Consider the following 24,263-nt stretch of genomic DNA (forward strand, 5'->3'; position numbering starts at 1 on the left):
ATCATGGGCCCCCAGGTCCCTTTTCTTTGTGCTGCTCTCTAACAGCTCAGTCCCCAACCTATTCTGGTACCTGGGGTTTTTCTTCCCCAGATGCAAGACTCTACACTTGCCCTTGTTGTAATTAATTCCATTTCTCCCTGCCCAACTCCACAGCCTGTCTAAGTCTCACTGAATGGCTGCACAGCTTTTTGGGGTGTCAGCCACCCCACCCAGTTTTGTGTCATCAGCAAACTTGCTGACAGTGCACTCTGTTCCCTCACCCAGGTCATTGATGAATATATTGAATAGATATAAAGTTATATTGCTGTTAATTAACTTTCCCTTTCTTGGATTTTCCATTCTTCATTCACAATGGAAGCGACCAACAGTTTCAGTTCATGTTCAGTTTGGAAACTTTTCTTAATAGGATTTGCAAATGTGTCTCCTTGCTTAATTTAGTAGATCATGGAGAAAAAAAAAATGTACTTACTGATGAAATAAAGGAATTAAGTATTTATAAAGAGACCATCCTGAAGGATTGGCAACAAAATGACATTAGAATGACAGTTTCAAGGAGCAAATTTACTGGCTACTTTGGAAAAAAAAGACATCCAATTTGGGAAGACTCTTAAACTTACCTGAACACGTACCCAAAAGTGGACTGCACAAAACCATGTATATTTTCAAAAATAAAATGCTTTTTCGCTGATGCTTTCACTGGTGCTAAATATCTTGTCTGTCCACTTATTTTTTTTTAATGTTTATCAGCAATGAGGTAATATGTGCTCCTCAACAGAAGGGGACCTCCATGTATCAGAAGAAATTCCTTGCTACAAGAGAAAAATTCTTGACATCGTGAAATACTCTAATTCAAACTCATGAAAGTTCTAAAGGTTCAGAAGGCAAAACAAGGAAAAAGCTGTAGGATTGCAGATGACACCAAGCTGCATGGTGCAACTGACATGCCAGAGGTATAGGATGTCCTCCAGAGGGACCTGGACAAGATGGAGAAGTGGGCCCACCTGAACCTCATGAGGTTCAACAAAGTCAAGTGCAGTCCTGCACCTGTGTAGGGGCAAATCCCATTATCAATACGGGCTGGAGGATGATGTGATAGAGAGCAGCACCGCAGAAAGGGACTTGGAGGTACTGGGGGATGAAAGGATGGACATGAGCCAACAATGCTCACTCAGAGCCCAGAGGGCCAGTCCTGGGCTGAATCAAAAGAAACAGGGCCAGGAGATTGAGAAGGGGATTCTGCCCCTCTGCTCTAATCTTATGAGACCTCCCCTGGGGCACTGTGTCCAGCTCTGGAGCCCTCAGCACAAGAAGGACATAGAGAGGCTGGAGCAGGTCCAGAGAAGGCCATGGAAATGATCAGAAGGCTGGAACATCTCTTCTACAGAGACAGGCTGAGAGAGGGGGTCTACATTAAAGCTACTGAGGGACTATTTACAAGGGTGTGCGGCAATGAGAAGAGGGGCAATGGTCTTATACTAGAGCAGGACAGATTAGATTAGACACTAGGATAAAGTTCTGTATTAAGAGGGCAGTGAAACACTGGAACAGGCTGCCTGGAGAGGTGGTGGAGGGCCCATCCCTGGCCCTCCATTCAAGGCCAGGTTTGATGAGGCTCTGAGTGATCTGATCTAGCTTGAAGATGTCCCTGTTCACTGCAGAGGGGCTGGACTAGATAACCTTCAGAGATCCCTTCCAACCCAGTGCATACTGTGATTCTGTAATTTTACTTTTTTTTTTGTTTTTTTTGTTTTGTTTTTGTGCTTTCCAAAGGCGAGTTGTGACAGGGAATCTTCAAAACTGAAGCCTGTCTCTCTGGCTGTCATGTTCATGACCATATTCTAAGGGATCTGTAGGAAAAGATGTTGCACAGGAATCTGCAAAGAAGTTCAGGGATGCTTCAGAGCTTCATTTGTAAATGGCTTCAAGCATGTGAAATGGCTTTTTAAATGAGAAGTAAGCCACTAGAAAAACATGGGTGGCAATAAAAAAATAAATACTTAGCATGGACTAATGCAAAGTCAGCCTCCTTTCTGCTACGAATGTGAGCTACTGGAAAGCTACGTTGAGAGTATAGACAGTCATGGAGAATATAGTGATTGGATTGCTCTCAGAAGCATATAAATGCATCAATAATCTCTATCTTGCACTGTAATTTAAGCAGCAGTTTGGCTCCTAGTAAAGTCAGCAAAGTAATGTAGATTTTAAATAAATGTAGCACCATTTAATGCCTAAAATCTACCTCAAAACTACCAAGAGAATCCCCCTGATGTAAAACTATCTGGAAGAGGCCCAAGTATTTTCAGCATTACCAGAAGGAAACAAAGGGTGAGTCTGAAGAGCATGAAATCAGATATGCAAAAGAAGTGATCCAAAACACATCAAACACAATCTTTGGCTGTGAAATCTTAAAGCAGCTTGTGCTGTTTCACATTTGTAAGAATCTGATGGCTGACAAGAAACCAATTAGAGTAAGAGACTGATGTTTTGAATTTCTGGCTTAACTGTGACCCTAATTTTGAGAACAGTTATGACAGAAGGAAACTGGGAACTTTTAAATACAAGATACACTTAAGGGAATACCAGGCTGAGAGCAAGTAATAGCCTGAGATAGATTTCAAAAGGTAATAGGCAGATCTCATTGCCACAAAATTGACCATTTCAGAATGTATTACTGAAATTAAAACCAATATCTTAACAGACATGACCTCTGCTTTAAAAAAGTTAATTTTGGCCCACATTTCAGCGGTTGATAACACCTCACCTATTTATGTGAGAATGTTAGAATGACACCTATTTAAGTGACTTGATATATTAGTACAAAAACATCTCAACAGCTGGAACTGCCAACCTGTGACAATACTTCTGCATCCAGGTGCTTTATTTGTTTCCCTCAACAGAATTATCTAAATTTACTGTGAGGCATAACTTACTTTTAATTGCATAAGAATTAGAATGTAAAACGATTTTACAACCCCTGGAGAAAAAGATTTGACTAGCAATTGCATCTGGAAAATAAAATATAAATGTCTGGAAGAATAGAAGGCACTGCCAATATTTTGAAGAGAGTACTCTTCCCCCCCCCAACCCGTCCCAACTATCTATTTGGTATGTTTGCATTACTCAAGTGTTTAGAAGAAGGCCTCAGGAAGGTTAGGTTTAATTGCCTTGAACACCTTCAAACATAGTCCTTGAGCACTGAGCAAGGCAGATATTAAAAGGCCACACATAGCATAGGGGTAGTACAAGGCTGGAGAAAGATACACAGCTGGAAAAGAAGAGAGGAGTGGAAACACTTTGCCTCAACATTTCTTAAATAATAAAATTAATTATGATTGTTGCTCTTGTGAAAGGAAGTAACTGTATTCAAGTAGTTTATGGGAACACTTCATATACTTAAAATTACCTTCAGGTTCATATTACCACTAGGTTGTCCTCAGGTTGAACTATCAGCAGCTCCTGGTTCTTCAGTGAGTCAGATCATTAGTCCGGTAGACAGCAGTTTAGCATCTCCAGGCATGGCCCAGTTTGCTTTTTCTGCCTCTCATATAGACTTTCATAGGTAACAAATTCTCAAGGTGAAAGCTAGAAATATGCATAAGCATGCTAGGAACATTTGCCTTTTCTGGAAGGTTAAATTGAAGGTACACTTTGCCACGTAAAATATTCAAGAACTGTCAAAGACAACTTCAAAGTCAATATTACCTAAGAGTTTTTATAAAGGCAAAGATTCATCGTAGCAATGCAGACGGCAGAATTCCTCTGCAGTCTACAGTAACAGGAATTTTTATTTCTACTGGTAAAAAAATATATAGGTAAAGAATTACAGAATGTAACACAGATACAGAACACATGGGCAGCAATCTAGCATTAGGTTTAGTATACATTAGCTCATACAATCCCAACATCTAAGGAAGCATTTGAACTTTATTTTGGATGAAATTAACTAAAACCTTTTCCAAAAAATGAAGCTTGCTATTTCTTCTTATTTATTTTTCTTACATTAGTTATGGCATGGGAAAAGCCAAAAAGGTTTTCTTTGCAGTATTTCTAATTAAATTAAGAGAAAGAACCAATTAAAAACTACCAAATCATTTCCCATGATCTTTAAGACTAAAGTGTTGGATAAATTTAGATTCCTGATACAGCTTAATTTGATTTCAAAATGTTCTGGCCAAGTTTTTTAGAAAAAGATGCCTATAGGTAGAAAGCTGTGTCTATATTTAGGTAACACAGAAGAAAAGGCTGTATTTCAAAAATTGTGTGCATCTAAGCACCCGCAATAAATCACATAAACATCTGCAGTTCAGCTCCCTTTAATAAAGAAATTCTTTTAAACATCTACTGCAAAGGCTATGTAAGTGGCTATTTTTTCTTCCTTATGATGACATGAGTATAAGTTGTGAATAAGAATTGGCAGAAGGTAAACAATATGGACTTAAGACATAAAATGTTGACAGAATTTCTAAAAATCTGGTTTCAAAAATTGTGCAAGCATGAGTGCATGACATGCTTTTAGAGGAGAAACCCAGCCATTTTGCAAGGAGATGCCAGTACTCAGTCTTGAGGAATTTCTGCCATCCCACTCCAAATTTATTAAGGCAAACAGAAGAGAACACCCCTGAGGAAGACATTCAGACTGAGCTGGTCCTTATCCAAACACGAATCCAAACTAACCACCCAGTGTGTGCATGCATGTGCTAGTGGATGCTTCAGCTTGTGCTGCATAACCTAAGTGCAAAAAAATCTGTTCACTTATTCTTGATATTGGATGAGTTAATGCTTTCTTCCTTAACAAGCCACAGATGCAGTCCATGAAAGACAGGTAAACACTGAATTTGCTTTCAAACTGGAAAATACTACAACATTCCTTCTAAAGGTCTATATTAACACTTCCACTGTAGATATGCAGGGGTAAATAACTCTTTTCAACTTCCTGGAAAATAGTTTCTAAAAAAATACCTGCAAAGAGCATGGATCCTTTTCATGGATATCTGTCTTGTCTATAAGACAAAGACTGTGACAGATTTTCACTTAGAAATGTAAATACAAACACGTTGGACTAGTGTTTAAGTCTCTTCTGTTTCATTTTGAGTTAATCAAAAATGTGTGGCCCACTGTCAAAGAAATCTGGGAACTTTTGCCAATGAGTGGAATTAGAATGTTTTTCTGATGATGATAAGTCTTCCTCTACACTTAGACTTAGCCTTGCCATTCAGATGGGAAAACTTCAAGCTACTAGACTGGTAGATTGTAATGGTGTATTAACTGCAACTTGGTTGCTGGAATGATCACACATACTAATGTTCCATCTGATACTCACACCACTGTAAGAAGAAACAAGGGCTTAACAAAATACATTTTCAAGTGGGGAAGAGCTGAGACTGAAGAGGCACAATCATCATCTTGGCATTAGCTCCATATAAGAGGCAAATTCAGCATATCCAGCAACTAGAAGTAAACTAAATGGGTTCTCAATAACTCCAAGTATCGTTCTCACCTCCGCTCTGATTTGTCACATCAACATCCAAGTCAGTGCCTGCATCTGTAAAAAGAGTTTGATTTACAAAACCCCTCAAAATTAGGTTGAAACCTGCAGTTAGTGCCATATGTTACTACTACACATATCCTACAGCAATGTCTTCCTTTATCTTATTATTAATAATTCACTCTATTTAGTCTGTAATTTATTCTTTGTTGCTCATTTCTTAAAGATTAAACATTAAAAAAAATCTTTATTGGGAACAAGCAGGAAGAGTTGTGCAAGCTCACTTGTGAACCAGGCAGACATTTCTCTATCTTGCTTTCCATCTGTGAAACAAGTTCCTACAGGAACAGAGGGACATCTTAAGCCTACTTGTTTTCCATGAGGAACTATTCATGCATTTTATTAAAGAAACTTTCAGAAATGCTTAAATTCTTCAAAGATGCAGGCAACATAAGAAAAGTTATCAGACAAGCCGAAATGCTTAACTGTTACAGAGGTTTTTTTAAAAAGCCTTTGTATGGCTAACAAGGACAAACATCAGGAACTATGCCTAAATTAGTTACCAAGAAAAACTGGAACGTCTAAGGTGATTTTTAAATCCAAGTACAAAGATAGTTTCCTCTGCATACCTGCAAAGAAATATTTGTTTAGTAAAGAAATCCAACTCAGAAATGGTTTAAAGCATATTTGAGAGCATTTATTATCGAACTAGATCATAAATTATAATTTAACACAAATTAGTATTTTTTCAGCAAGCCTAGTTTTAAATTGCTTGTAGTTTTCTACTAATGTATAATATAAATCCATATAGCAAGACAGAACTGAAACTGGACACAAATTTTTATATGGCAACTTGTTAAAAAATAAAACATTATAAATTGACTATCACCTACTGTTTATTTAAGAAATAAGTTTAGGGAAACTTAAGGTTATTTAATATATTTAAGGTTTTTGTTAGAACAGTATTGATAAGGAATCTAATTTCAATAATATCTGAAAAGTTAAAATAAATTTTTCAGTGTAAATATATTACTGCTTCAACACTTTCTTCTAAAAAAATTCAGTTGTTACTTATGGCAACATAATTGGCTGGAAAGATGCCAGTTTGTCCTCCTATTCTTCCTTCCCACCAGTCAAACTGAGATTCTGTCTTGGTTGTAACTGTGATTTTGTCTCCAGCTTTGAAAGTCAAGTCACCCGGCTGTTGTCCTTCAAATGAATAAAGTGCTGTCACTTCTACTGGATTACTCCAAGAGCTACCTGAAGTGAAAGGAATTAATCAAAAGGAAATTATTAAATTGCACACATAGTAAGTCCTTAAGCACAATATCCTCAAATGACAGTAGAAAAGAGTGACAAAGACATCAAAATAATTTATCTGAGCATATAAACCACTAATGAAAAAATCCCCATTTCCACCACATTCTTAGGGGTAGGTGAAATCTGCATTCTAGCCTGTCACCAAAGTCTATTTAATAAAGCAGTAATCCATATAAAATAAAAATGAGCAACTTTTTCTATATATGCCATATGGTCAAACAAAGACAGTGGGAACAAAAACAGAGTGCTGAAGAAAGTATGAGTACCTCCTAAAAGATTGCTGAACAGAACCCCTTTCAGGTTTTAGTTCTGTTATGTGATCTCTGACAGTTTCTTCACAGAAACTGCAAAACTTAAAGCAGGGATTTGGGTTTTTTACCAATACTCAGGATATAGGATACTAAAATACAAAATACCCACTGAACTTCTCTTTCCATGTGGTTTGCAGGGTCTAGGATTTTGGTGTATGTCACATGTTAAACAGAGCACACAAAATGTGCTACTGGAAAGAACTGATCATGGTTTGATGTACCAGAAGCCAGACTTTGCTTGTATAGCAGTATTTTAGATCACACATACAAATGGATTTCAGTCTCTTTGCACCAGTTTCTTACTTAGCTTTTTCAGTCCTTAGCTGAAGGACCAGGAGTCTTCCCATCCAGTTGTAAAATAATCTAATGTCCTGGTTACTGTTACCAGCTGTTCCTGTTGACATCTTTTCAGTCAAAATCTCAGTGTTTATTATAACTGAACTTTAAGTGAATATCTTCAGTTTACTCATAATTATGTTTGCTCTTTTACCTGTCTGAACTATATGATGTAGATGCATTTGTTTAATATTGATTTAGAAAACAGTTAAATCTGTCACATGAATGTATCTAAAAGGGAAAAATAGAAGGTACAATGTAAGACTAGCTAGGAGGAAATAATGAACCCTTTTACACAGTCAGGTGGGGAGATTTCTGTATGAAATCTTGTATGGATGTGAAGGCCACACAAATGTTGAAGCATTGAAGAATAAAGTCTTGCTGCAAAAATTATCTTGCCAAAGAGGAAATCCAAGGTTTTCCCAGTCTATTCATAGCAAGTACAGAGCCACAAAGGATGGTGGGAGAAGCACTGATAACAACTTTTTTTTGGACTGTCTGTTGTCAACAACTGATTGACAGAATTCTTCCAGTTGCTTTTATTTAAAGGAAAGAGGAAAAATTCTTTTACCTGAAGTCCCCCAAATACAAACTCTAGTCAAAACAGGACAAAAAGAATAGTGGAGTACAAATGTATGTATAAACAGCATAGATTCTTTTCCCCCCAGCATCTGCTATGGCCATGGTCATCACCACAGGCTGCTGGGGAATCTTTACTCCAGCATCTGGAGCACCTCTGTCCCCTCCTTCTTTACTGACTTTGTATCAACAGAGTTGTTTCTTTTGCATATTCTCACTTCTCTCCCTCTTGCTGCTGTGCAGATTTTTTTTTCCCTTTCTTGAATATATCATTACAGAGACACTGTCACCATTACTGATGGGCTCAACCCTGGCCAGTGGTCACTTGCTCTATCAGACATGAGGGAAGCTTCCAGCAGCTTTTCACAGAAGCCATCCCTGGAGACCCCTGTTATCAAAATCTTGATATGTGAACATAATACAATTACATTCAATAGAAGAAATGACATTACCACTTTAATGTTGGACTAAGCAATGGCAGCAAGGAGCAGTGGCCTCCTCCATGAATAAACTTGAATTAAGAGTAAGACTGTAATTCCTCTTACCTAAACAAGTGAGTATACTGAAAATGGCTCAGTAAAAGTAGGAAGTAAAATGAAGGGAAACTAGCCACAATTTAGAGCATGGAAAGGTGTAACAAAAGAAGATAATGAGATATTAAAGGGTAAGAATGCATTTGATGCACCACAATCATACTTCAAATAAATTGTATGCTCTGTCAAAGGAACAAGGTTGTTTTACCCATTTCCCTTCTCACTTTTTGTCCCTGTGCATGAGTATCTTCCAAATGTGCAGAAACTTTAAAGCACTATAGCTGACTGTGAACACTGATTTCTAAATCCTTGCCCCATTTGCTACCTGCTATCATTTAAAAGCTTTTTCCAGCTTTATTCCTGTAAGGTATTTAATAAAAAATTTTGCTTAATTTTCCCCAGCTTTCACATACCATATCTTCATTTTATTTCTCGCAAAGAGTATATTCTCTGTTCTTGAATTCTGTATTTTTGTAGCACAGAACACATCAAATGCATAATTATTGCCTTCGATTGCAACATCCCGTACTTCATACTTACACAGATCATGCTAACAAATAGGATTGTAAATGAATGCAGTTATGAAATCTATTACATATAAGGGAGAGCTATTTCATGTTCTTTTTTCCTGACTTCAGTTTTACATAAAAGGGTTTTAAAGAAAATTTTTATAGTCAACATGAAGATTGCTGAATGCATATACTGAAATCACATTTGCAGCTCACACAAGATGGTGCTACAGTGCTACATACAGCATATGATAATGAAACCATTGAGATTTGTAAGCATGAACCCTGGAATAAAACCAAATTACATTGTGTAAAATCCTTAGTTAATGGTATCTGAATACACACAGCAGAGTTCTACAAACACAGTGGTCAAAACAGAAAAACAGAAATTTTGACTGAAGATCAGTTAGTGCAGCAGCCAGCATTCATATTCAGTGCTGTAGCATACATGGGTATGGTGTATGCTGGATAACAAACTGCTCTGACCACAACATTCTTTCATTTTTATTCATCTTTCAATGCTATAATGAGTTGAACATTTCACTAAGGACTACTGCAATGTACTGGGGACTCTACGAGGTATTCATTGGAGTGAATTTCCAGACTCTTGAGTGTGCTGCAGCGCCAGCATCAGAGTGAATGGAAGCAATAAAACAATTTTTAGCTACACCACACTTGCCACAGAATGAAAGCATTCTCTGGAAAGTTGCTATAGAACAGGTACAGTGGCTACATTTACATTACTCAGCTGAGTAGTGCCAGAGACTTTCTTTGAGGCCAATTTGCTTAGACTGGCCACATATATACCAACCAGTAAATGCTCACCACCCAGACAGGAGAGCCAATCCACATAGGTAACTGAGTTTCAGTGCTAGGCATGCCTTCACACTGTTTAATTTACTAGTAGATGTAGCCATTGGAATGTTAGCCATTCTAATGTGAACCTGTAAAATATTAGTAAACCCAGAGGCTGATTCTAAGACTGTTTTCAGAGAAGAACAGTCATTTTACATCATTTTGGGTTCAGCCTATTATTTTTTCAAAAACTAAATCTAAATTGGAAGACAGACAAGTGAAGTTCAGCTGTGTGTTCCAAATATATTCTCACTGGCATAGATACATCTATTGTTTAGGCACTGAATGTCTGATGCTGAAGAGCTTGCTGAAGAATTATGTAAAAAAAATGTACAGTGCTACTTTTGGCCACTGACACAGTAATAGAACTGAAATAAGTTTCATGTGATAAGGTGAGTGGTGAGATTATTGAAACATTGTGTTTCAAAATTTGCTATCAGCAAATGAGTGAGAATGATTTTGTGGGTCATGTGAGCACCTATGTGACAGAAACTATAAGTGAACTAATACAAACTGTTACTGCTGGTTTTCAGTTATCTAAACCATACTAAGGACCTTGCAAAAAAGGAGACTGGTGACTCAGTTGTCACTGCCAACAAGCCATCTAATCAAGCATACTGATGACTGACAGGTTAAACCTGTTGTTGACTGTCCATGTATTACCCACTTTCTGCTAAATCTCTGATTTGGTCAATGGTTGGTGGGTCTGGTTTCTTTTGAAGTTGAAAGGTTTTAACATTACATCTACTGGGATTCAGCATAACATATCTAAATGTGATTGCACAGTAAGATTAATCTGATGAGCAACACATACTAACTTCTACTTTTTCTGTATTTTGTAATATGAAGTAGAAAAAAGTGAATGGAACTGCTACAAAAAATGTTAAAATCACACAAGTCTCCAGCATCTGAGATGACAGAAGTTGTATAGTGCTAGCATAAAAGGTCCCCTAAAAAGTGTCAACTTGCAGAAAAGCTGCAATAAGAATTCTTATTGGTTAAATGGATACCTAGAAGAGTAAGCAGCCACATGAACCCTGCTTGGGCAGCAGAAGTAACAGAAAACCAACAAATAGACTGTATGATTGAAAAGAACTAATGGATCTACACAGATGCAAACATTTATGGTTTTAAAAACAAAGACACCAAGTATCAAAAAGCTTTACTATCACTAACACAGAGTTCAGAGGCATTAAAAGTCTCAGCTGTTGCTTGTAGATTTAAGATGAGCACTATAACTAACAGGGAACAGACAGAATTCTTAGTTCTTTACCTGCTAGGGGACACTGGACTTTACTTTGGAAAGGATTAGTATTGAGTTTATAATTGGTTCAGGAAAGAATCCAAAGTAGGCTGAAGGACTAAGTTAATTGCTAGGTCCTGCAAAATCTTCAAGTACAAAATGATAGTTGGTGCCAACAATGAAGACTTTCACAGAGATTTTAATGGCCACCCTTAGCAAATACTCCAGACAACACCACCTGCTAAGATTTGACTGTGAGTGTCAATACTGTGTGTGTATACATATACCAATTATACTAAACTGCCTGAAGGATTTATCACATTAAAAAAGACTATTATCAGGTCCCATCTGGACATGTTCAGGAGGAAGACAACCATTAGTTTGATCCAACAGCTTTACAAGAGCCAGCAACATGCTCTTGCATCAAAGGCAGCAAACAGCATCCTGGGCTGCATTAGGTAAAGTACTGCCAGTAGGTCAGGGGTGGTGATCCTTCTCCCTTCATCAGTACTACTGAGGCTCCACCTGGAATGCTGGATCCAGTTCTGAGCCATTCAGTACAAGAGCAACATGGACATGCCAGAGAGAGTCCAGCTAAGGGCCATGATGAAGGGACTGAAGCAGTTTCCTTGTGGGGAAAGGCTAAGAGAGCTGGAACTTTTCAGAAAAGAAAAGACTGGGATAACACATCAATGTCCATAAATACTTGAAGGAAGGGTGGAAAGTGGATGGAGCCAGGCTCTTCTCAGTGATGCCCAGAAGGAGAGACAATGGGCACAAACCGTAACACAGGGTGAGCTCTCTGAACATCAGGAAACACTTCTTTACTGTGAGGGTGACTGAGTACTGGCACATACTGCCCAGAGGTGGCAGAGCTTCCATCTTTGGAGGTATTCAAAAGGACATGGCTCTGGGCAAATGGCTCATTTGTGACCATGCTCAAGCATGCGGATTGGTCCAGATAGAGGCCCTTTTCCACCTCAGCCATCCTGTGATTTGGTGAAAAACTTCAAAAAGACTTTTAAACCAAAGTTACCTTGAAGTATAAAAGCAATGTGAAAATCTGTAACTGGGGGGTGGGGGAGAGTTTGGACTGCAGCAGCAGTAATCAAAACCCAGTTTGATACATATGGAAGTCACCTTGCCAGCATCACCTCTGTCTAAGTCAGACAGAGCAGCCTCCCAGACAAACCCGTGACTAGCCTGCACCCAGCTAGGAGAACACCAGCACGGGGTGCACCTATTAGGCACTCATATCTCTTTATGCATCTGTGACCTCAGGGTGGGGCTTGTTAACATATGGATCAGTGGGTTGTAGAGAGCTGCACAAGCACACATAGAGCTGCAGCACTCACATCTCCAACAAGAGGTCTGTGCAAGGAGAACCTGCTCTGCCAGATTAGACTGTGTGCTCACAACCCATACTGCCTGCCAGAGGAGATGTGCATGAAGTCAAAGCTTTGATATGCACGCACACCTCTAAGTGCAATTGAAACTTTGGAGGTTCTATTTAGAAACTTCAGGTATTTATTAAACTTCCTGTAGTTTAATATATGTCTAATATTGCAATTTATTTCCTGTAATGCTGATATGCATCTTGAATGTATACTTCATAGATTACTAAATAATTACCTGTCATAAGTGATTTAATAAACCACTTTGATAGTGAATGAAAAAAACACGTTGATCCTGATTTTGGTTTAAGCTAAATGAACTGAGCAGTCTTTCCCTGTGTCAGTTCTTGCAGAAGTGTCTTCTCCTGCAAAGATTAGGGTTCAGGCTGGATGGCTCAAGGCCACTGCTGAGTTTAAACTAGTAATTGAAATGACATAGCTTATTTAAGCTGGTCTAGCAAGAAGGGCAAGTATGTGTTTGATGATAAAGCTGGGCGGAGAGCAGGAATTCAACTATGCACTAAAAAGCTCAGCTCACTAGAAGCCCCATGACAAGCAAGGATGGATGCTCTTTTTTGCAAAAACAAATCAGTTTAGCCTAGGACTGACAGACTGACTGTGCTCCTGCTAAGGTTAAGAATAGGATCAGGGTTTAATAAAGTATGGGACTGAAGAGAAAGATCCATTATTGGATAAGCAGTATCAGGAAAATGAGATGAGAATAAAATGGCAAGAATAAATATCTTACAGATATTTCAAGACTTGCTGTGCTCATCAATTGATAGAGCTAGATATGGAAACTAAAAGATAATGCTGGATCCCTGCAGGACAGAATAAGATAGGATAGAGGATGGAATAAGAGCAGCAAATGTCTTATGGCTCACTTGGATACAAGTTACTGCATTACAGCTGAAGTCAGCTTTATGGGTGGAACTAGAATTTGAGAATGGAATCCAGTCAGCAAAAGTTATTCAGCTTCTGCACTCACTGTTATAGGCTTGAATGAGTCCAGTTCCTTTAGTGATTACTGCTGCTCCTCCACCATATTTTCAGGCTTGAGGCCTCTTGAGCTATACGTTGGGTAAGATATGGGTAGGAAATGCAAGAACCAAAGAAATATATTTTCTGGTGGATCCAGCACAGTATGCTGGAAGGTAAGGAGTAGGGAAAGAAAACAGGAAGTAGTAAATTCTTAAGGCACCAGAGTAACTACTAATGACAGGCAATGCTTCTCAAACTAGTGCTGGAGTTCATGGTAGTAGCAACTGAATACCTGCAATTTTGACTTGAGGAATGCAGCAGCACTGGGAAATGATGATGGCTACAGGCAGCCAGAGAAATGGCGTAAGTTTAACTTTGAAATAGATGAACCACTAAGTCCAGTCTGTAATACTCACTAGAAAGGGATGTAAACTGGATCTGGTAGGGACTGCTTCTGTTGTGGTTTGAGCTTGAAGACATCCTTAACTTGAGAGTAGGTGAAGGAATGTAAAGGATGGGCAGGAAGTTAACTTTGAAGCAAGAATCAAATCTAGATGAGAGTGAAGGACTGGTGAATTTGTAAAGGTCAGAGAGAAGGATGTTGCAACAATTGAAACAACAAGACAAAAGTGGAGACAGAAAGAAAAGCCTGTACCTTTGAAATGGTATTCAGAGAACTATCTATAGGAATACTTGCTTGGAAGGTGAGAACTTGTAAAGAAATTCAACTAGAAGATCACATGTGCTCTGCAGTGGTCAGCAACAGGCAGTTTCAGATCTGAACATTTAGAGCAGAGAACACTGGAGAAACTGGAAGCCACAGAAAGCTGAGGTACAAGAAGGAGAGAGGTATTAGTTATGTAGCAGAGCTGCTCTTTCAACTGAAGGCTGAGCTGAACCAAAGCTACAGAAGAGGTGATAAAGCTAGATAATACAGAGCTAACAGGGTCAAATGCATTTAGAATGGTAATGGGAAAAAAACCACAACCTAACAATGAAGATTCAGAGAAATCAAAATAAGGATGATGTCTACATAATTTAAAGAAAGCTCAGTACAACGATATGGATTTTGAATAGGAATGAATGTTGTCCAAATCCCAGAAGTCTAAACCCAGAGCCATATTAGAATTCAACATAATGAAACACTATTAGTTTGGTCATAATTAATCCAACAAAAAGTCATCAGTTCTATAAACTATTTCGGTTTTTAAAGGAGAAAAGTCTGTGTACAATAATGGGATCTGGTCCAAGGTTACCTAAAATAAAAAAAGGAAGCTAGCAAACAGAAGACTAGAGGGATGCAGAGTTAGAAGAGAAAAAAAAAAGATCTCTCTGTGATTAGTGCCTTTATCTGTTCCCTGACCGTAAAAAGAAATACCAGGACATAAATTAAATGATGCATGTAGTTCAAAGAAACTAAGGAAATAGACCTGAAACTGACCTGTCAATAGTAATATAAAAGCAGTTAAGAACAGCATTAATCATGTTCAAGTCAAAGCATTAATTGTGTGGTAGATCACCAGTAGGGAGAGAGAAATTGGGCAGCATGTTGTCTGGTATGCTAATTCTTTGGTTCTCGTTTCTCCAAAGAATTATGAAGCTGAAACTACAAGTAGTCTTAGTGATAGAGCACCTTTCTCAAGAACATGAGGTAAATCTCATGTCTTGGTTACATATGAACAGTCATACTGGGGAATATCTACTTTTTACTACACATGAACTTTGTTCCATTAATTATATCTATTTCTGAACTATTATTTAAAACAGCATCCATGAAAATAACTTATGAAAATAATGTTATTCCCTGCAGAAATTTGATTTCTTATGTGAATTATGTCAGCAATAGCCAAAGAAGCAGTAGAAGGGAACTGAGAGGGAGTGTGTAGAATAGTTTTATCTCAGTTTCTAGAGCAGAACAAATTTAACTTTAGTTGTTTATGGACAAATTGTAAAGCAAGTGTTTGTTCAGTCTTATAAGTGAAATCTCAAATGTCCTATCCACATTACACTATTAATTTCCTTAATGGTCTTTTCTATTTTGCTTTTTACATGTAGACTCACTGCAAAAAACCCTCAGCATACACAAAACAACTACCTCAGATCTCACTGAACAGATGTTTGGGAAAGCCTAAATATGCACAGTAGATTTGATATTTTATAGCTACAGGTACTCATCTGCTCTAATCAGATATAAGTATACGTCTTTCTGCACAGATACTCAAAGTATGTCATATGACATCATTGATCCCAATAATCTCCAATAAGGCTCATGTGATCAAAGGTCAGGAGACACAATATTTAGAAGATCATGCTCAAAACAAATAATCTCTTGACTTAACTGTTGTTTTGCCACTAATTATGGCTTGCTTTATGTAAGTTAAGAAAACCACCTGTCTTTCTGTGAAAATAAAAAACGTCATAGATTCTCAGAGTATTTAAATTCAACACTGAAGTCTGAAAACAATTTCTTCTTCATAACTAAGAAAGCAAGCCCATACAAAAGCCTCTTTGTGCTATCAGATACACAAAGCTGCTCTGAAGAGAGGGCAAACACGAGTTGCTTGGCTCTATTCTACAGCCAGTCACAGGCAAAGAAGTATCCTACATCCAGAGAGCTTGATGCCTAACTGGTTACAGTAGCTGTAGGTCTCAGGAAACTGCAAAACCCTCAAAGAACCTTGGATAATATCAAGGAAGGAAGCCCTGTATTCCAGGAACTACACCTTTTACTACCTCTTGTCACTAAAAAGTACCAGTACTTCCCAGTACTGAAAAGGGTACAAATCCAAATATTAAGACTTCTTCCAATTCCATGGGAACTGTCTTGGCAAAAGCATTTTCTGAATTAGTTGCAGAGCTAGAGAGTATATATTACTTCAAGTAGGTACTTTGTCCAGGTTTCCAATGTTACAAAACCCTCCAGCTGATTTCTGGAACAGGATAACTGTGTTCAAAAATAACAGAAGATAGCACTGGGAAAAATTATTCCATGTTTAATACTTGTTAAAGATCACAAAGCAAAGTTAGCCACAGATGTTCTGTACAAGGTACATACACTACCCTCAGTTTTGCTGCCTCAAAGAGATCAAATTTGTCATCAGCTGCAAATTCATATGTATAGAATGCAGGTATTGTACACACTTTTATAATAGACTCACAAAGGCCAGAAAAGGCTCAAGTATTTCTGACCCATTACACATAAGATGGAAGTAGAACATTTCAGAGCAGCTTCCATGTCACCATTTCTCAAGAGTCACATCCAGCAAACAAAATGAGTGGTTTCATTGGCTGGTGAAACAGACCTGACTATATTTGAAGTGCAAATTAAGCTCATTCAGTATGAAGCATATTTCACTGTTTTTGAGTTTCTGGCCTACTAGGGAACATGCTGGCTCATCATCTTCATCTGCTGATGGAATGCTTTCTATCTTTGTTTCAGCACACTCAGCTTTTGCATTAAAGAAGTGCCTTTTTTGTCAAGCATCTGGGGATGTATTTGATATTTAGGATATAAAAAACCCACCTCCTGCTTGCAAGAATCAATTCTGTAATAGTACTTTTGCTGATTACTTTTTGGATTTTTCTGCCTTTTCAAAAAAACATTTACATTTTCATTCAAAATGAAATGGTCAAATAAACTACATCAATGTCAAGGCCTTTATGATGTTCAATTCTACATTAATGCAAATAACACCTGTGCTGAAATCATACTGCAAAAGCTGAGATGCAATGCTAAGCACAGCCTTCATATTCTGAAAAGTGAAGTAACAAGAACTGAGCACCGTTTTATTAGGGGCAAGCTGATGATTTAGGAATGATTTATGGTTCTTTTATTATGTTGACAAGATTTTTCATGTTTACATCTCAACCTGAACACCCTGTTCTCTGCATTTTTATTCTCAGATTTCTGTACCATCAGGTTCAAAAATTCTGCTAATGTGCTAATGTTCTGTGATTGAAACATATGATTTCATTTGTCATGGTCCTAGCTTTTACCCCAGTCTGGGAAATAACCTCCAGCCTCAGGAAAACATGACATAAACCTCATTTAATCTTGCTAAGAATAAATTTAGAAGACAAGCAGAAAAAACTTCTAAGTCATTAATAAAGAAAAATTCAAAAAATGCTTTCTGTAAAAAAAAAAGATGGCATCTCCTAAACATTTTGGTATTTATTTATTTATATTTATTATGAATAAACATAAATGTTTATTTATTATATGGGAACACCTGCAGTATATAGAATACTCTTGTTAAGCTTTGCTGGGCTAAGGGACTCAGGGGCTGTGGAAATCTATGCTAGGATTGATTATTCCCACAATTAGTTCTCATTGCTGCCATCAGCTCATAACTTCAGAATGTATTCAATAGATGTTCCCTTCCTCTGCCAAATGGAGACCCAAGCAATTGTACTTTCACTTACAGTAATCCATGGAACAATCCTTTATCATCTGTAACCAGTGTTAACAAAGAGTAAGGCAGATTTTTTCTCTCAACAGTACTTCCAAACTTCCCCTGCTGCCCTATAATCAGCTGTACCACTAATCTCAAATTCTTCTTCATTCTTCTGCAGTAGTTAACAAATGGCAGAACTGGTGGAAGGAGTGGCAAAGAGACAGCCTGAGTTTTGTGGCAGGGACCAACATGTGCAGTGATGTACCAGTTTCTCCCTTCCATTTTTCTTTTGGAAGAGTTTTATATTTTCTAATTTTTTACCTTCTTTTGACTGATTCCTTGCTAAATAGCAAAGGATTTCCTAAGAACACATGCATGCATCATTCCAAAGGGGGAAGAGGAAAGCAATTCCCACAGCGTATGAACAAATGAATAATACCTCACTTCCTTTCCACAAGAGTAGAGGTCATTTCCAGTTGAGCTTCTTAAAGAAATAAATGGGGAAAAAAGTATGTGAATGTTGCATAATAAGGCAATACTGTTGTTAATAAGAACTAGAAACCTAGTGGAGTATAACCATAATATATAATACCATTTTTAAGGCAGTTTTTGGGTCACACAAATTTAGCTTATATCAGTGTTTGCCTTGTTTATTTTTGCAAGTCCTTCTATTTATTATTCAGGAACTGACAGTTTTTCTACAAAATGTGAATGACTTTCTTGGTTCAATCAGCAACATCCAGCTGGCTGATCTGCATGGTCTGCATTTGCTAGAACAGCCAAGGTAGATGCAGAACCCCAGGTCCCTCCATGACAAACAACATATCACTTTTTGGGAAATCATGGCACTTAGGTCTACTGCTCATGGAAAAATATATGGAACGTGGTTGTTCCACCAGGATAAAAACTAAGAGGGGGCAGATTTAGACTAGATACAAGAGAGAAATTTTTTATGGTGAAGGTAGTACAACACTGGAACAGGTTGCCCAGAGAGGTGGTAGAAGCCCTATCCTCAGGAACATTCAGTCAGGTGGGACAGGGCTCTAGACAACTTGATTATAGACAAATATGTCCCTGCTTACTGCAGGGGGCTCAACTAGATGACCTTTAAAGGTACCTTTCTACCCAAACCATTCTGTGATTCTATGAAAATGCTATCTAGTGCACTACACAGTTTCAGTTGAAACAACTGAAATATTTAAGGATAGATTGCATAAATTTGCAAAAACATTAAACTTCATGCTTTACAAGGGCCTCAGACAAAAGACTTTAACCGGTAACATTTAACCCTTTTATGTTCACATGAACAATTTCACATTTTAACTGCTGTGAATCAGCATGATCAATGGAGAACTACACTTAAAAAGTGTACTCAGTACTGAGATTTTCCTGTAATCTAGCTCTAATTTCCTAATTTTTATTCCCAGCCATCAAAAAATGCCAAGAAAAAAATATCTTTCCCCATGACAGTATATCTGGTTCATATTTAGCAAACAGCTCTCTGCCAATGCCTGCACACATCAGAAAGGCCTCTGTTTCATCCTAGCATGCCTGACCTCAATCTTTCTGTACCTTCTTATATTTTGAGTTAGCTGATTATATGCAATAGGTTCTTTGTTTCAGTATGACCAGTGGTCTTGCATGCTCCATATTTTCCTGTCAGCTTGCCACAACATAAGCCATAAGCAGCTTGATTATTTGACATTACTTTCACGATAGTAATAGTATGATCCTAGTAAAAGTGAATCAGGGATAAAAATAGTCTCAAAAATAATTTCCTGGGATTTCCTGGGTTTGGTTAGTATTAAGAAAGAGCCCATAATAGCAAGAAAATTAATACTGTGGGGGACCACCAGATGGATGTTTTATTTTTCCAGTAACTAAATATAAACACATTTGACAAGCCTTGTCACGAAAAACGCAAATAGACCAAGCTTAGCTACAACTCTTAAAAATAAACAAAAAAAAAAGTACTTTAGTTACTTTTCAAGGGGTTAACTTCTTCATGTTTACTAAATTAGTAGACAGGGTCTTGAAGGATTAAGATGGATACATCATGTATCTCACTTCGTAAAGATTTTCTAAAACAAGTATCTGCTAGTCACATTGAGCTGCCTCAATGATTTAACAGTTTATAATCTGCTAGAATTCCCTAACAAATTACAGTAGAGAAGGAAAAGATTACTGCACAGCTTGATGAAGGCTCTTGCTTACAACACAAAATAGTTCTACTTGATCCTATTGCAAATCTCTGTCTTTCTTGGAAAAGGGGTAATTCATAAACTGCCACATCCACAGCATCAAAAGGAATATGCACGTATCCATGTTTGTTATTTTCCTTGTTTTATCCTGTTTTCAGTTAATTATTGACAACAGTATATTTATTCACCATAAAAAAATGTCTACTCCACTTTTCCATGAAGTCACACAATGGTAGAAGAACTTCATTAACCAATTAAATTCCTTTCATTAACCAATTAAATTCCTTATTTACAAGGAGTGAGAAAGAGCACAGAAATATATCAGGATAATATGGCAAATTCAACTGAAAGCACCAGCACTCCACCAGGTGGAGCAGATTATTCTATTCATCTCCAAGTTCTCATATCCCCATTAGTGAGTAGACTCTTAAAAGTGTACAGTCAATTGTCTATGAAAATGACTCAGGCTCAACATTTCTGAAAAGTCAGCCAGTCTCAGTGACAGAAATAAACCATCTTTCCACAGATTACTTCATTTCCCATTCAAAAGCAAAATGCTTTTCTCACTGTGAACCAGGGAGCCCTCCTCCACCCTTAAAAAGAACAGATTTAGGATTCCTTTTCCCTTCCAGATCTACACAGATAGCACAGTACAAAATCCATTTTATAATACTTCTTAAATAAAAGTTTTTAATTTATTTTTACTACTATTTTTATTGGGAAATGAATCTTCAGAATGATGCAATGATTTTAAACCACCTTGATCCAGAACAGACAGGAAAAACAAAACAACACAACACAGAATAAACAAAAAATTCAGCTATTATATGGGGAAAAAGCCAGAGGTAACAAAGACACTGGAATGCTACTGGCCCCAAAACTTACTCTACTATTGTGATATTTAGTCTTAATTACAATAAAAGTGCCCAAGTCAAAAGTTGGTCATCAAGAGGAGATTTGGGCACGCTTACACCTTTGTTATAGTGTAATTGTTGTAATTTTTTTGTCAATGGGTATTTCTAAATTTGGAACTGCATCGCTGATACAAACACCTGTATGTTAGATTTCTCTTCTTCCAAGAGAAGCATATCAGAAAAAAGAAATGATTGCTTCAATATCTTACATTTTACATTTGCAATCAAATACACTGATGCTCTCTTTCTGAAGCTCTAAATGAAAATTCCATTGTTTCACTACACTGTGTTGAAACAAGCTCAGCAGTACATGTAATTAGATGTACTAATCAATGCAGAGAGAGCCAAAATGTATACATTCCAGGTTATGTTTTCTCTTTTCCCTGAATTTGATCGATATTATCCTACAGAGATAGAGGTAGAACTTCTCAAAACACCAAGACCATAAGTCAGGTGGAAACTGAACTGCAGAAGAGGAATGCAGGTAAAATACAAGAAACAGGAGGTGAAGTCACAAGTTAAAATAATGGCATGGCTTTCAGAGAGCTGCAAAACAGTTCTTTTGCTTTGAAGGTTTTTTTTTTGTTTTTTTTGTTGTGTTTTTTTGGGTTTTGTTTGTTTGTTTGTTTGGGGTGGGTTTTTTGTAGTTTTTGTTGTTTTTTTTTTTTTAAGCTTTTTACCTGAAGAGCAGCCCATGAATTCTTAGTCCTTTAATAGTGCTGGGTAAATTAACATGTGTTTAACTGGACACAAAAACCCCATAACGTAGTAACAAAAATAATTCACATACAGACCCTCCAGTTTCCTTGACAAAATACACCTTAGGAAGCATGAAAATCTGTCTTGGAATTCTTACAGTAGACAGATTTTTATAGATCTACTGAACCATCTGGCATTCATAGATTAAAGAAAGAAACACTGAGATCAACCCTGGAATTAGATTTTTAACAAGACCTGGTGATTCCTACAGAACTGTAACCGTGAAAAGCACCAGCTATGAGAGGGATTTTCTTAACACAAGGAGTTTACCACAACCTCATGGCATTACCTAATAAAAAAGGGTTGATATTGTCTCAATTACTTTAACATAGAGTAGCAATCTATAAGAAGGTTAAAATAAATACATGAATAATTAATAAAAAAGGTAAGGACTGAAGTGTAGTTGAAATTCATTATGGCATTTAGGAGCCACAATCTTACTGATCCTGAGATCAGATCTCAGAATTTGTGATTTGCAACACTATTTATAATCTGAAAGGGAAAGTGACTTATGACAAAGAGCTCATCAAGATGTTTAGCAATCAAAAGAAATATCAAGGGAGTTCAAAATGTGATTTGATTACAGCACGAGTGTCTTAAAAGGAACAAGAGAACAGAAATACTTCTGGGTGGGTTCCTCAGTATAATGAAGAAAGCCACAAAAACATCACTGTCTACAAGCTGGAAACAAATTCATATGGGCAGACATTAATTTTTAATAATGTGATTGACAAATCACTCAAACCATCACTGTTGCAGAAAGGATTATTTATCTTCTTAAAATAGTACTTCTTGAAATAGTACTTCTTTCAGTATGTAAGGGTACAAATAGGTGCCTAAGAGGGCAGTAACAATCTGTTAATATTTTCGTGGAAAAAAGTTTTTGCTGAAAAAAGTAGTTATTATTTGTATTTTTGCTACGTTTTACTGTAATCAAGTTTGGGTGTGATGGTTTTATGCACAATATCCTTAAAGGTTCTAAGTCTGCAGATAGTTAATTTATTCAGCTTAAAATTCTAAAGAAGAGGGCAGAAGCAGCTACAAAAAACAAATTACAACACTAATAAAAACCTAATATCTAGGATTATATATTCTAGTGTGGCAAACTAACAACCTACTGTATCTAAAAAAATTGTCCTAATAAAATAAACTTCTGAGTCTACAGTGCCCAAATATTCCACTAAAGAACGTGGGTCATTTCTATCACAGATGGGGTATAGAACTGCACAGAAACCTTCCACCCAGATAAGATAAAGCTAAGTCATGGTAATAAAGCTTTGAAGAACCAGTCAGCCCTTTTACTAGATTGTATAACATACAGGGGACAAGTAGGAAAATGAAATTGCAAATCCCTAAACCTAGTCAGGAAGGAGGTATGAAATTTCATACTCATAAGCAAATATAATTTCTTTATCTGAACACACTCCAGCAAAATCTCTACTACCCATAAGAAATTCATACTTCACTGAATCACAATAACTATCAGTTTGTTGTTTGTTTTTTTCCCAGAAATGTAAAAGATGTCTACAAATCATTATCTTCTTTAAAATAAATTTATGTTCTTTCCAATTTTCTGGAAACATTTTAAAACATTAATGAACCCCATTTTACAGCTAAATGCATTACCTGAAGTATCATTGAGTTACATGAAAACAATCTACTTGCATTTGAGTTCAAGTATCACATCAGTTTAGAAAAACATGTTTTTCATTTAATATTCTTCTTGCATTTTAAACAGGTTATATTATATTACCTATCTAGATAATTCAGGTCAACATAAAATAATTAAAAATGTTCTATGCAGAAGACTAGTTTTTCTTCCATCTATCTAATGAGAAGACTCAATGTTTCATCTTTCTGACTACTTTTGCAACTGTTGTAAAACCAAAGCCTCATAACACAATGCCAACCTCCCAGCTCCCCACTGAAAAGTAGGTCTTTACTCTTGATAACCCAAACTTGCTGCTCCCTATCAAAATTATATATATCAAAATTATACCCCTGCACCAGCCATTATACCTGAAATGTAGTTTCCCAAAGATTAGTTTCATGCACTCTTTTAGTTATTTAGTAACTAAAAAACCCAAACAAACCAACCAACCAAAAACAAACTAGAAAGACACAAAATAAGCTGCATGTTTCTTTCAAATAGAACATTCCTTGCAGCAACTAATTCTTAAATAAAGCGGGGCTACTAGGAGCTATAGTTGCTGGGCAGCTCTCTTGAAATCATCTGGACTATAAACTGGCAGGAAGAGATTATTGGCAGGAGGTATAGCCTTTAGGCTCCTACTATTCCATCACACACTGTAAACACCCATTGTTACTGATGTGAAAGGGACTGCAACCCATTTCCAGCCTCCCATCAACATGATTATAAGCTATGATATCGAGAAACTTAGGGGAACTGACTTCAGTCTTCATTTTTCCTTCTGATAAGAACAATTCT

General features: G+C 37.1%; 1 protein-coding gene across 1 annotated transcript in view; it reads right to left on the reverse strand.

Annotated features, from left to right (window-relative positions):
* Positions 1-6,157: 6,157 nt before the first annotated feature.
* The window catches only part of SH3YL1 (SH3 and SYLF domain containing 1), a 40,945-nt gene continuing 22,839 nt past the window's right edge, over positions 6,158-24,263 (reverse strand). Inside the window, exon 10 of the mRNA XM_071741804.1 lies at positions 6,158-6,745. Coding sequence (XP_071597905.1) covers positions 6,546-6,745 — 200 coding nt within the window. The 3' untranslated portion in view covers positions 6,158-6,545. The remainder of the gene's footprint in view (positions 6,746-24,263) is intronic.

Source organism: Heliangelus exortis, chromosome 3 (assembly GCF_036169615.1).
Source record: "Heliangelus exortis chromosome 3, bHelExo1.hap1, whole genome shotgun sequence".
Lineage (NCBI taxonomy): Eukaryota > Metazoa > Chordata > Aves > Apodiformes > Trochilidae > Heliangelus > Heliangelus exortis.